This window comes from Agelaius phoeniceus, chromosome Z, assembly GCF_051311805.1.
Source record: "Agelaius phoeniceus isolate bAgePho1 chromosome Z, bAgePho1.hap1, whole genome shotgun sequence".
Lineage (NCBI taxonomy): Eukaryota > Metazoa > Chordata > Aves > Passeriformes > Icteridae > Agelaius > Agelaius phoeniceus.
In genome coordinates, this window is record NC_135303.1 from 48,659,656 (window position 1) to 48,673,461 (window position 13,806).

At 38.4% G+C, this 13,806-nt stretch overlaps 1 protein-coding gene across 13 annotated transcripts in view; it reads right to left on the bottom strand.

Moving 5' to 3' along the window:
* Positions 1-5,432: 5,432 nt before the first annotated feature.
* Positions 5,433-13,806, bottom strand: part of PCGF3 (polycomb group ring finger 3) — a 55,338-nt gene continuing 46,964 nt past the window's right edge. For all 13 annotated transcript variants that reach the window (XM_077172255.1, XM_077172256.1, XM_077172257.1 and 10 more), the window contains 2 exons: positions 12,064-12,144; positions 5,433-10,751 (listed from right to left, as the gene is read on the bottom strand). In XM_077172255.1, coding sequence (XP_077028370.1) covers positions 10,704-10,751; positions 12,064-12,144 — 129 coding nt within the window. In that variant the 3' untranslated portion in view covers positions 5,433-10,703. The remainder of the gene's footprint in view (positions 10,752-12,063; positions 12,145-13,806) is intronic.

Sequence of the window (13,806 nt, forward strand, 5' to 3'; positions counted from 1 at the left end):
AGATCTGCAGATCTCTAGACCCTGTAGTTACAAGGGGATTTCTAACTGTTTCTATGCTGCAATTGAGACAAGGGATCCACCATTGCCTTGGCCCAATTGTTTGCTTTGAGGGTGGTCATCTGAGCAGTCCAACACTGCCCTGCTACCATTAATAATCCCTGAATGAGCCAGACCAAAAAAACACTTGGAAAGGCTTCCATAGTGTGATACAAGATGCCCTAAAGTGAAAAAAAAAAGTAAGGGAAAACCAAGTAAAGAGCTCTTTGATAAAGAAAGAAAAACTGCAGCAAAATCAGGAAAATCCAGTTGTAAAATAATCAGAACCATTTCTGGACTCCAAGACCAGGAAGACTTACAGAAGTGGAATGAGCAAAGAGTCTGAACATGGTATAAACCTTGGAGGACTTAGAATGCCAAGTTGTGCCTGCTTTCATGTTGAAGTCTTGCAGACATGTGCTCCTATAGCTCCTGTGAGCACCTGCCAGCAGATGGGTGGGATCTAGCTGACACTGGCTCTGGATCAGTTTAAAACAGCTGCATGCATCTCTGATAAAACTGATCTGTGGGAGGGCAGATGGATGATAGGTGGACCATTGACTTCTCAATGACTGCACCCTAGCTGTCACTTTGATGGTGTGGCATACCCATTCTCTCAAATATATGCCTTCTTTTCCCTGAGGCTGGCTGGCTGGCTGATAGCTGTCCATAAAGCTACATGCTTGTCTTTGGATACCCCTCTTGCTACTTCCAGGGCTTACCTCTCCCACTGGCTGTTTGACCACCTCAGAGGTGCTGAAATGACCCTGGAAGACCCCAGGACACAGTTTCTTTCCTCCTAGCTGTGACTGGCCATCTCAGAGCCTCTTTTCTAACCAAGGACCTGACTCCCTCACAGCCACAGGACTCAGTAAAGGCCTTCGTGCATGGCTTCTGCACTGGGGCTGCTGGGTCACCAGGAAGTGTGCAGGGGCACCGGCCCAGCACTTCCAACACGCAACAAGACATTAAGTGGTATGTGACACAAAATCCAAAGCAACCTCATGTACTGAAACAGGCATTTCCCTGTTGATATGACAAACTCATATCTCTTTTCCATTGTGTCTTTTTCCAATTACTTTGCACCCAGAAGTGTATAGACTTCTCAGACATCCCAAGTAACCCCTGTGAAGCCTGTATTTTTTCCATTGTCTAAGCACAGACTTCGCTGTTTCACAGTCAGCTCACCCTTCCTGATGACCTTCAGAATCTCCTGCAGAATTCCAATTTTTTCTTTGACTTTAAATTAAGTCTATCATCAATTATGTAACAGTGGCTGTCCTTTCAGATCCACAGCCACAATAATTACGTTTTTTATGTTCCAGGCACTTAGTGTGTTAGTCTACACAGTTCCTACCTCTTCCATGAATTATGGATAATGATTGATTAGTAATAAAATCAGCCTCCTCTCCAATTCCAGCACAAAATCCAGAAAACAGTAGACAATTTTTAAGATCATGAGCGCCTGTGTCTGCAGAACCTGATATTAAGAGAAAGGCGACAAAAAGTGCTTCATCGTTATGTCTGCTTGCCAAAATCTCTTCTGAACACCTGAAAACTATGCGCAGGATGGATTGTCAACAGCCCAGCTTGAGATCCATAAAAAGGAAGACAAAATCTGTGCAAAATGTGGAGAAGAAAGAGAAGGGCAGAATCTCTGACTTTTGCCTTCCCTCACCCACCACCGCCTGCTGTGAGACACCCCAAGGCCTCTGGGAGCCAATGCTGCCAGCTCGAGGAGAATCATTCGATCCTTCTTCCTTGGATCCAAGTCACAAGTGAGCTGTGGAAGCCCCATCTCACTGCTCCTGCCTTCTGTGGTGAGAGCTTGACCACAGGGATCAGGCACAATGCCTGCATTTCGGGGGAAGGGCAGCTGCTTTCTACCTAAGCTCCTCCTGAGATTGGAGAAGGCAAATAAGACACTTCAAATGGCAGAAAACAACAAAAAAAGGTACAAACTGCTTTGCCCTGACCTGCTATCAGTGACAAAAAAAGGTAGCAACAGTGTGGTGGTGAGCAATACTATACTTTTTAAAGTAACCTTAGCTTTTAATAACTTTTCTCTACTTTTCCTTCTCCTTGCCTGTTTTACTGTTAAATAAATTATATCAATTTTTTTGATATCATTGTCTAACCTCATTTCGGTTTTGTTCTTGTTTCTGGGAATAAATGAACCTTTGAGTTCATCCTGCTATATTCACAGGGAGTTTTCTTTGCTCCTCCATGGTGGGGGTGGACTGTAACAGCACCAACAGAACTGGCTCCTGCTCCCAGCATGAAGCAGGAAGCTGAACTGTCACCTGCACCACCTACAACACGATGTGCAACATCAAATGGGCCACACAGATCTGAGTAACTGAACCGGGAAAGAGGAAGAGATGAGGCCTTGTCATATCCAGAAGGAACAGCGCCCACACTGCAGCAACAAAGGCAGTCAACCCACCAAAGCCAAAGAAGCAAGAGGATGAAGCCCAAGGCAAGTTGAAAGCATACTTTCTTAAGAAGGACCCTCAGAGATCAGACAAACAGTACCAAGATGCCAGTCAGCTATGAAAAATGCTTAAGGTGAGACCCATCTAACTATCTCAGATCTGAGAACTTCCCTGAAGGCAATGTGAGGTACCCCAGGTGCCCATCACAGCCCTGTGAACAACTCTTTGCAACTGCTTAGCCTCCAGCCATTCTGATTAAAACTAGCAAAGTTGCTTGTGAGAGCTTGTGAGCCTGAATAGACAACCTTGTCTGTAAAGAATAATCTCAAAAAGATCTTGCAGAGGGAAATGGTGAAGCACTCCCTGTCATATCAGAACACACAGACATGGGACTGCTTGTTTCCTAGGGAAAGAGAAGACAGTCATCAGAATGAGAAGACTGTTTTTTATTGAGTCACAGCACAGAGGATCTGTTGAGATGCCAGTGGCAGAGGATCCAGAAAACAACTCATCATCTGTGCTTCAAATCAGCATTGACCATTTTTAAGCAATGCCCACTGCAATGGCTGCAATAAAATCTAGAGAGACCCTCAAAGCTGAGCATTTTGGTTGAAATCATCAAGTCTCAGATGTTGCAGCTGCAGTCTGTAACACTGACACAAAGCAGAGAAAGGAAGCTTCTCCAGAGGCGTGAGAGCAGCCTAAGGGATACATTCTACTTGATGTCCAGATTCACTAGTGTACTCTCTTTCCAGGCACTTCTGTAAAACAGCAAAATGCATTTAAACAATAATCCAAGTAATGCTAATCCAATCCATTGGGAAAGCAGAGGCATTTGGACAATACATTGGATTACAAAATGCACCAAAGCAGAACTTCTGCTCTGCACCCTGCTGAGAACCAGTAGAAAAGACCAGAAGTAGAGACATTATTTGCTGCAACAGCAGTCAGTTCTGTTCCCAACAGTAATGGAAACTGTCATATGGTGCAGCCTCAGAGCACCCACAATCAAAGCCTTTGTGTTCTCTTTGAATAAGGATTCAGGCAAGGGACAGTGAACTTTGCATCAAAGGAGAAAACAAATAAACAAATAGCCTTAAAGAATTTCATTTAAGTTGAATGAGAGAGTTGAATGAATTAAGAGAATGAAGTTTCACTTTCTTCAGGTGCTTGAAGAAACAATTGCAAACTACAAACAGGGGCAGGAAACAATAAACAAAGCTTTAATGGCAACATCTCGTCATGGAAATCACCCAATCGGTCTTTGGACTAAAACCAATGGCTTTCATTTTTGTTCTGTTCTTATTTCCATGGACACATCAACATGCAGTCATTACACAAGACACACAAAGCACAGACATGTCCAATTCAAGCCCTTCAGTAAAACACCTCTACACAGTGACAAGTGCAAGTGTATTGCCATGTGAAAGACTAGACATATTTATACAGATGTGGACCACATCTGCCTTTTAGTAGTCGAATCTCCCAGACTACTCTTGTAAACCGTTCTTCACTAATGCCAGATCATTGCTTGACTTTCTCAAAGAAAAACTAATCAAAAGAAAGCCTAAAAAAATCAGGAATATAAAAAGCTAAACGTGGATGACGTTGGAAATTAAATATGCGCAGGGACTAAGGAGGTACTAGGGATTTGCACTGCAGTATACCTCTGTTCATATGCAGCACTGGAGTAGCCTAACTTGAGTTGTGACCAATTGAATCCTGAATGACTACATCTACACCTGGGTTTAAACAGCTGAATTTATCTATCTTAAATGCACATATTCAATTGATATGGATTTTTTTCTCTGACTGCTCTAATCCCAAGGAAGAAGTTATTGCACAAAAAGAGGTAGTGCACTCAAAGTAATGATTTTTTTAATGGCAGAATAGTAAATCAGCAAAATAAGAAAATCAGTTACATATAAAGTAAGAAACACCAGTAAAACTTCTGCATATTATTTCTTCTGGGAAAAAAAAAACGTAGTTAGCTCCTACTGGCTGCAGGGCAGGTTTATGCTTTCAGGGCTAGCAAACACAACTGTTAGCCCAATTTCTTTTTGTAATGCTTGGGAATTTCAGTCAAACAGGAGATGTTTTTACTCCTTATTTATTAGAATAACACCGCGTTCAGGAAAGGGACGGAGCCAGGCCCATCACTGGTTACTTCACAGATAGATGGAAACAACCAGTAGTACAAAGTTCAGGTAAGTATTAAAACCACTTATAATAAAGCCATGAAGACTTCCAAAAAGTAACACTTGCTGAATTAGTGCTAATTTTCATTCCATTTTAAGTGACTATACACAGACAAAGGGACTTTTCTGCAGTTAAGTCTCTCATACTGATATTTAAATGAATATAGTAAGTGGCAAGTGCCTCAGGACAATTGTGTATGGGTAATATCAGTGCAAATAAGAAATTCATGTATGAATAAAACTGACTTCAAAGCAGCCTGGAGTTGCTGGCAGTTCCTAGCAAGCCAAGAGTATAAATAAAGGTACCCAGCATGTAGAGCAAGTCACAAGCTATACATCTGCATTACATGTAATGCAGATGCTGCAAGAAATTCACCTACTGTAGCATCTGTTTTGCATTATTAATGTCTCAACCAGGGTAAGGTTGTAAGGGTAAGGTTGAAAGGAACAAATATAGGTCCGGAAAGTACCTTTTTATCCAGGTACATAAAGACATAAAGGATAATGCTGTTTTCCCTGTCAGTGACTGAAGCCATTTAATTTCCTATCTGGCAGTTACTTGACACACACTTGTCACAGAAATACTGCCAGTGGAGTAATACTTTAAGCCATTCCTCTGTTTTGAGTAAAAGGCAGATTTTATGACAATGCAATGCCACACCACCTCTGTTTCAGTCACACTGCACTTATTCAGTGCTACAGTGACTGCTAGCTCCTTATGTTCCTTCAAAAGAATGGGACAAAAACTTTCAGCCTCACAGCATTTCAGTTAGTTTCTCTGCTTTTATTAACAAGCATATAATATTCATTGGCAAAACACTGGATACAAGCTTCACTATCATAAAATCAAAACATTAAGCATTAATCCCCAAAAGGCTTATTCAGACAAAACTAGCCACCAGTAGTACAGAAATTACACAGCAACACAAAGCATAAAAAATTGTAAACTTTTAAATGAAGCTAAGCCAAAAATATGGTTTTACACTCTGACAGTTCCAGAATCTTTATTACACCACATATGAGGATAAAAGGCTTAGTGGTTGCACTGGCTAATTGTCCCTTAACTGCAAAATGATCCTGTTTGCAGAAGGAAAGAACAAACTTTCCTTTTGTCCAGATAAGTCACTTGAATTAAAGATTCCATCAAACCAATACTTTCCATTTTAAACAGAAATAACAAAAATAGTGGAGTATCAGTACTCAAAACTCAGGACTTCTTCCTTCAGCCATACCTCTGTTTGCATGAATGAACCCACTGGTTTCTGTGGAACCATCCAGGTTATTACTAAAGTTACCAATGTAAATGTTCATAGAATTGGACATGTAGTTCCTACCCTACGACCAGGACATGGACAGGTCATTGTGGCTTCAAAAGATTTCCAAAAAACTCTTAAGTAGGATAAAATATGGAACAAACAGTAGAGTCATACTTTAATTTGTATATAAATAAACAGGTAAAACATTACCTGTTGATTTGCCACAAGACCCAAGTTCTAGGTAATTTTTGTCCTGACTGCAAGTTTTGATGAGAGCAGAGACTGAAGCATTGTTCCATGTTCTTTAGTATTGTTCTCTGCAACTTTTTCTTCAAAAATGGATCTCAAAAGACCCAAGTAACATCTAATGGTATCTTATGTAGGGAGATTCGTGCGTGGAACAATTTCTGTTACCAACTTTAGGTAGACTAACTAAAGTTGCATTAATGTTTTCAGTGAAACATCCAAACTGAAGTGATTACCTGAGGAAAAGCAGAAACTTGATTTTTCTGTTCAGTAAAGCCTTCCGTACAAAATGTGTACCTAAGATTCATCTCACTGATGTACAGACTGGTTGGCTTTTTCCTAATATCTTTATCTCAATGTAATATGCAGTATGCTGTAAAACAGCAAGTTATATTTATCATCTAGTAGAAAAAAAAAAAAAAAATCTGTATATCCCCTAGGACTGTGTTGTTATAAAGACAATAAGAGCCAGATAAGCTTCAAAGGCTCATAGCCTACTGGAAAAAATAGCACCATCATAGTTGTAGTCTGATATTTTTTACGGTCTCATATCTCCTGAGTGACAGTGTTGTGTATACTCTTGCACAACCACAGAAAAAATATTCCCAGGTGTGATGGTACACAAATATACCAGACCTAACAATGGCACAAAACATTTTCAGATAGGCTGCAAGTCTTGTCGATTGCTTCCACAATTCACATTAAGGTTTCTTGCAAGATCGTTTATTTTAAAATATTGCTGACAGATAGTTCTTGTACTTACAGAAATTTTAAATCCCCCATTTCACTCATGAAATAAAAAATGGAACAAAGCATAAAACACACACCCACCCCCAAATAACAGCCCCAAATAAAACTCCATTTGAACAAGTGAGAAAAGCCATCTACATTCCTTTTAAATGTAATGGTAAGTAGATGCTACATTTACAATTTAAACATATGCCTAATAAATGCATGTTTCAAACCTATTGCACAAAAGCATAAGTAATGCTCTTTATCCATACAAAACAAAAACATACAGATGAAAGCTACTCAAACTCAATGTAAAAGGAAGAAGCTTGTAAAAACATGTTACAATTTCAATTTATATGCCCGTAAATAAAGCTGGACCACTAAAACCAAAAATACTGGGATGGTAAAATAAGACAGAAGGCTTAAAATAGAATAAATAATTTTATAAAGTTAAAATTTAAACCCCCAAATCTTATTTAAATTCAATATTATATATTCTATCTGAATTCTTTATTTTTAATGAAAGTATACTTAGTGAGACTCTAAGCCCAGGTGATTCATCAGTCTCACTGCTGCTGAGGATAATGCAACAAGATACTTCCTCACTGCAACTATTTACCAGCGTAAGAAATTATAAAAACTACTTCACAGTAATGGCATCTTCACAAAAGCCAAAATCAACTACCATGATCTCATCAGAACTAAGAAATATGTATGGCCGTGTCCAAATTTTAGTTCAACTTTCAACAGTATCAGGGTTACTTTACCCAATATAATCTTGATATAAATTGTCTCTTAAGTGTCACAGAAATTAAACAAGGCTCTGACCCAAAGAAGACCTTGCTCTACACTGTAGTCTTTTAGTGAGACTAACATATGGTACAGACAGAGTCACACCACTCCTGAGGGCAATTTTTGAAGTGAAGATGTTATCATGTGATTTAGAAAAACAACTGAGTAACTTTGGAGTTTTTTGTTGGTTTGGGGGTTTTTTGTTTGGTTTTCTTTGTTTGTTTTTTTGTTTTTTTTGTTTTTTTTAATGGTGCAGTATTATCAGATTAAACACATTGCAAAAGCAGTTACACACAATTACAAGCAAAAACCCCAGCTATAGGTATTAATACTGGCTTGAATTTATGTATCCATATAAACAGAGTTTTCTATATACTGATAGCACCATAACAAATTCAAGTGATTCTAAAGATGGTTATGAAGTTATAAGTTTTCTATTGTAAGTTGTTACAGCAAGAGATAGATTTGAAAGGCTTCTTAATTTGCGTGTTCGTAATTAATTTCTCAGTTGCTCAAGTACACAAGGAAGAAATGAAATCCCAATGTACTTTAACAGCACTGCGTCAATATCTAATCATACAAAAGTTTCCTGCAGTACACACACTTGAGGTAGACAGATCTCATTTATATGTGTATATGTATATATATATTTTTTTGTTTGTGTGTATATATATATATATATTCTGATTAAGGTGGTTAATCAGAATGCTGTCTGGCAGCTTTAGTTTAATGTCTACATCAGGTACAGCCACTGTGTGTATACTCTGGGTGCACAGAGCTGGGACCCTTACAGTCCTGTCCACATTCTCAGGGCCTCAGTGGCAAAGCCAGCCTCTTATTCACACTAGAACAGTAACAATCACGTAAGAAACAGCTCCAGAGAGGCCCAGTATGTCAGCTTGTGTACACATCCATACCACCTGCACTGACTGCTTTCATGGAAAGTTTTAAAAATGGTAGACACATGATCTTGTTTGTTCTTTTCTGCCAGATCAAGTAATGCTCAAGACAGAAAAAAAGCCAAAAATACACAAACAGCAAGATAAAATCAGAGCAAAATTTGATTGCATGAATCACAGACATGCACACAAACACCACACAAGAACCAGATGTGGAGTTCTGTGTGACCTAAACATTCAAATGCAGCTATCTTAACACTTTCACCTGCATGGACAGCAGCATGTTCTGGCCTTTGTGTGGCTCTCTTTTCCATCTCCACAATTCAGGAGGCTCCCTTTCATTCTCTGCTCACATAATTTCTTTTTCATTTCCTTCCTCCTGACATCTGTGACTGTAATCAAAATAAGGAGCCCTGTTGTCAAAGGTAAGCAAAAGCAGCAGCAGAGCTGGGAAAGGAGAACTGAAGACTCCAGAGAGGGAAATTAAGGGAAATGTGCTGAGGAATGTAGCGCTTTGAAAACTCAAGAGGAAGAATATTTAAAATGTTTATATAAATCTCTTGCAGTATCAGCTTCCAGTTACTAAGTAACACTTTCTAGCAGAAGAAGCAAAGGAGCACAGCAAGAGGAAGCAGGGCTTCTTATCAAAAGACAATTTATCAAAAAATAACAGGGTTTAATAATAGGAATAGCGACTAGCATTTTCAGCTGACAGGAAAACTCTTCCAAAAATTAGGTTAACTATTTCCAGCTGGCCATAATAGGGCATACACTGTTTTCAGTGACTTCACACCTGTGCCAGACAAATGTTCTTACAATTGTTCTATGGATGATACATAGTGGATATAGCTTGCAGAAATCACTTTCAACTACAGTTTTTTAAAAGCCAATTATTTCCAAAAGCCTTACAAAAAGTGCAGTGAGCCCTGCTAAGTGCCATTGAGGGTGCTTTCTATAACATATATAGTTATATGTGTATATAGATGTATGTACCCATACATACATTAATGTGTATTACCTTGCATCCAATTAGGGCTGATGCAAGCAAAATTACTAGTTAAGGCCAAAAGGTGCTAAAATAATCTTGTCTTGACTCCCCCTTCTTCCCCACCCCAAGTAAGTTTGGAATTGCAGTACAGAAAATGCTATGGTTTTGTAAGAAAACAGCTAAAGAAATTTAAAGCTGCCTGTAAGTTTTAATCAGTGAAATGAAAAACCTACAATACTCCCACAGTTGTCCAAGAGCCACTGTTTCAATAGCTAGTGATAGCAAATTCTCTCTAAATTAAAAACTGATTTCTGCAAGCCACAAATACATAAGAAATGTTTATTTTTTAAGAAATTCACAAATCTAGCACTTGTGAGTATTTGTCATTACGTGGTGCAATTTATACCATAGCAAAATATATATCACAGCACATTAAAATCAACTGAAATTATTTCTATTAGTCTTACCAAATTAACACGTATACAGAAGTATCAAAACTTTATTAAAACACAAGGTGAGGGAGAGCAATAACTGGGCAAAAATGACAAATTTACTGGTTTCCCAGATTTTCTTAAGTTTTCAATGCAGCATAATAAATTATCACCAGTCACTGTATTATCAGGTATGTTCAATGCTCTACAGAATAACTTCAATAAAGCCAATGCAATCAGGCATACTATATAAGACAATAACACTTTGCAAAAATATAGTTTTTAAAGATTTAGAATGCGAGAAGTAACTAAAGCAACTTGGTGTCAAAAGCAACATATTTATATCACCCCACAACACTCAAACTTTTTTTCTGTGTGTAACTGTAAGAGACAAATCAGGCTGAGCTACATGGAACTGTGAAGTGTTTTCGGTATCTGTAAACTTAATGCTGGTAGTGTCTTGCTGAGTTGAAACTTCTTTCTTCCATACAAAAAAGTATAAATATTGTCTGCCCAGAAGTCTAGGTAACACATCCCTAGAAGAAATATTCAGGACAGCCCACTATGAAAGCCCTCCAGTCTTCCAAAATTATTCAGCTGGTTTGTGTCATGTGATTAGTGATGCACTAAGAAGGTGCCAGATGATAGTCTCTGCAAAAAGCTCTGTCCAGAAAGGACACTTAAGTTCCCTTACAGCAAGTCCATTTTGGGTCTATAATGTAGCAGTAGAGGTGCTTTCTGCAAGACAGAAATACCAGTAAGTTAAGAAACAAATCCAGAACTAATCTGTTCAGTAGGAAAAACTGTGTAATAAACTAAAGCTTCAATAAAGACAAGAGCAACTATCTGATCTGTCAAAAATTCACCAAGACAAAGACAAAGTGCAACTTCATCTGTGGGGCTCAAACAAGTAATAAAGAACCCTTTCCCCTTAATCTCAGGAGCAGATCTGTTTATCTTGGAAAACTCCCTGAAGTAAGGGATGTCCAGAAAGCAGAAATTAGAGTATGTGGTACTTCACATTTAATAGGTCTCACTTGATTCCTCTTCTGTGAAAGCATCATTGATTTTTTTTTATGAATAGGCAAACTTTTACACCACAACATCCTGCACCATGGACTTCCGTGTCTCATAAAAACAATTACTTCAGCTTGTTTGTTCTGGACCTTCCGTGTCTCAGTTCCATTTTACATCCACCACTTCTTTCACTTGGGAGGGCAGTTTACAGTTCTGCTTTCCACATGACTCACAATTACACAGATCTCTCACAGGTGAAGAGTAGACTGTATAGATGCACATCAATCTGTTTGGTTCTCTCTGCTACACCACAAAACCCTAATGTTTGCATTGTATCTTTTAATCTATACTTACATTCAACTTCAGGTGTTTGTTAATCACCTGTCATTCAGAACTGTAAAGACCATTTCCAGGTCATTCAGAAACACCATATGAAACAGATTCCAGCAGGATTCCACTTGTGACATCTCTGTATTTTTAACACTGACCGTTGACTTTACCCTGCGACTCTTACACAGGTCAATTATTTTGTAATTCCAAGACAGAAAAATGCTTCTCTACTCCCACACGGACCTCTTCTAGATATGCATCCAAAGCCACCAAGTGATTTCACCTCAGTGTACACTGTATGCTCAGAATTTGTTGGCTTTGCATTACAAATACAAACTTCTTGTTCCAGTAACTCCGTGTGTACATATACTGACTCTCCTCCTAAGTGTTCTGTTTTGCTATTCATTCTTACTGCCTGAAGGGGTTAAAAATAACACTTTTTGTAGCTTCTACTTCCTCTGACAGACTTGATAACAATTTGACAACTAATACAGTGTTCCCTTTTCTCTTCCAATGAATACTTAATTCTCCTTTCCTTCACTTACTGGAAACAAATAAATACTTGGTGTCTAAGGATATCATAGTAGATATTTATAAAAGTACCTTCTATAAAGCTATACTGCAGTACAGTTCCAAATTATCGCTATTTTATAAACATTTTATTTGGCCATTTCATGATTTACATTGAATCATTGTGTCATACCTTAAATCTCCATCTAGTAACAACTACAAACTTGAGCGTATGGTCCTTGCCAAGAATCTCTTCATTGCATAATATGTCCAGCTGACAAAATAAAGGTGACAGTTAATTCACTGGGACCCAATGCACCAAACAACGTATTTCACATATTACTATACATTTGACAAGACTTATTTTCTCTGAAGACACTGGAACTGGTAATCCTGAAGTTGCCCTGCAGACAAAAATCATACCAGGAAAGACAAGATAAAATCTGCTCTCAACATAAAGTACTGAAAGACCATGTCAATGCCTGCCTAAGAAATATAGTATGATATGGATTTAATGTTTGATTTATCTTCCCAAGCAATACTAATGTCCTTTCCTGAAAGCTTTACATGCTTCTAAAAAGCTTGAATACATGAACAAGGGGAGAGAAATCTCAAAGAGAGCTGTTATTTAGCATACTATGAATTTTTTTTTACCTAACACCAGTCAGGTGGCATTGTTACAAGGACAGAGGTTTTTTTAAAAAAACATTGTCTGCCATATACTTATATGCTACATTTATAGGGGTTTTACAGATACTTAACAGGTATTTTTTATTTTCTATCTCTGTTTTTAAAAATCTTGATATTAGAAACAGGGAGGATCTCAACCTAAAAGTATGAGGGATCATATGACTACTAATCAGCTGAACTACAATATCTGAACATGAACTAAAACCAGGGAACATGTATGAAAACAAGTTCCACCAAGTTGGCTTATGTTACAATGTTTTACCCCATAGCCCAGGAAGGCCTGAATGTGCATGCCGTCCACTTACATAGCAGTAACTCAAACCTGAAACAGTCTGTATCAAGCAACCAAGTAACCATGTACTCAAATTCTCCTTCTATATGACTTAGTACTAGTACAATGATTACATGACCATTTATGTATTTTTAAGAAGGCAGAAAGGGATAACAAAAAAATAAACAGTACTCCAGAAAAGTTTTTCTTTCAGTAGAAACCAAGTAGATTCTTAAGTCACATCTTGGCACACTGCATCAGAGGGCTTACACTCGCATATACCAAAAGAATATATTAAAAAAAAAAACCTTTTGAACAATCCTTGTAGCTATCTAGCTGCTGGGCTAAAGCCAGGAGTCAACCACCTCTGAGCCAGCTGAGGACAAGACGGGATACATGGTTTTGTTTCAGGAAAACTGGCAGAGTTTGGGGACATACTTGAACCATAAGAGAGAGAGAGTGTTAGTTTGAAGTGTACAGAAGCTATGGAGGAAAAGTGATAGAGATGCAAATTGGCTGTTGACAAGATCGAGCAGCAAGGTGTTGACACACTGGACTGGAAAGCAGATTATTTGATTTGTATGAAATGTCTTAATGAAATTCAGTGAATCCGTGTCATAATATGGATTTGAGAGATGTCAAGCTGAGAGTCAACTGAGATGTCCAGAAACTGTTACCAAGATCCAGCCAAGTGATAAATAGGGGCTGCATTCATAGTTTGCCACTTTTAATTTTTGAATCTAGGAGAAGTTCAAAGTATTGCCTTTTTTTCTGTACCTTTCAACTTAAATTCTTCTCATGATACCCTGTAAAGACAGGGAAAAGTAGGCATCTGATAACAATCTGGTTGTGGTAGGCAGCAACTTCAGACTGAGCTTCACTAAGAGCACAGAAAAGAACAACATATTTGTAGTGCTTTCTCTTCAACGGGGCTTCACTGTTGAAGTGTTTCTGTCTGGCCCCTGTAGAGTGCAA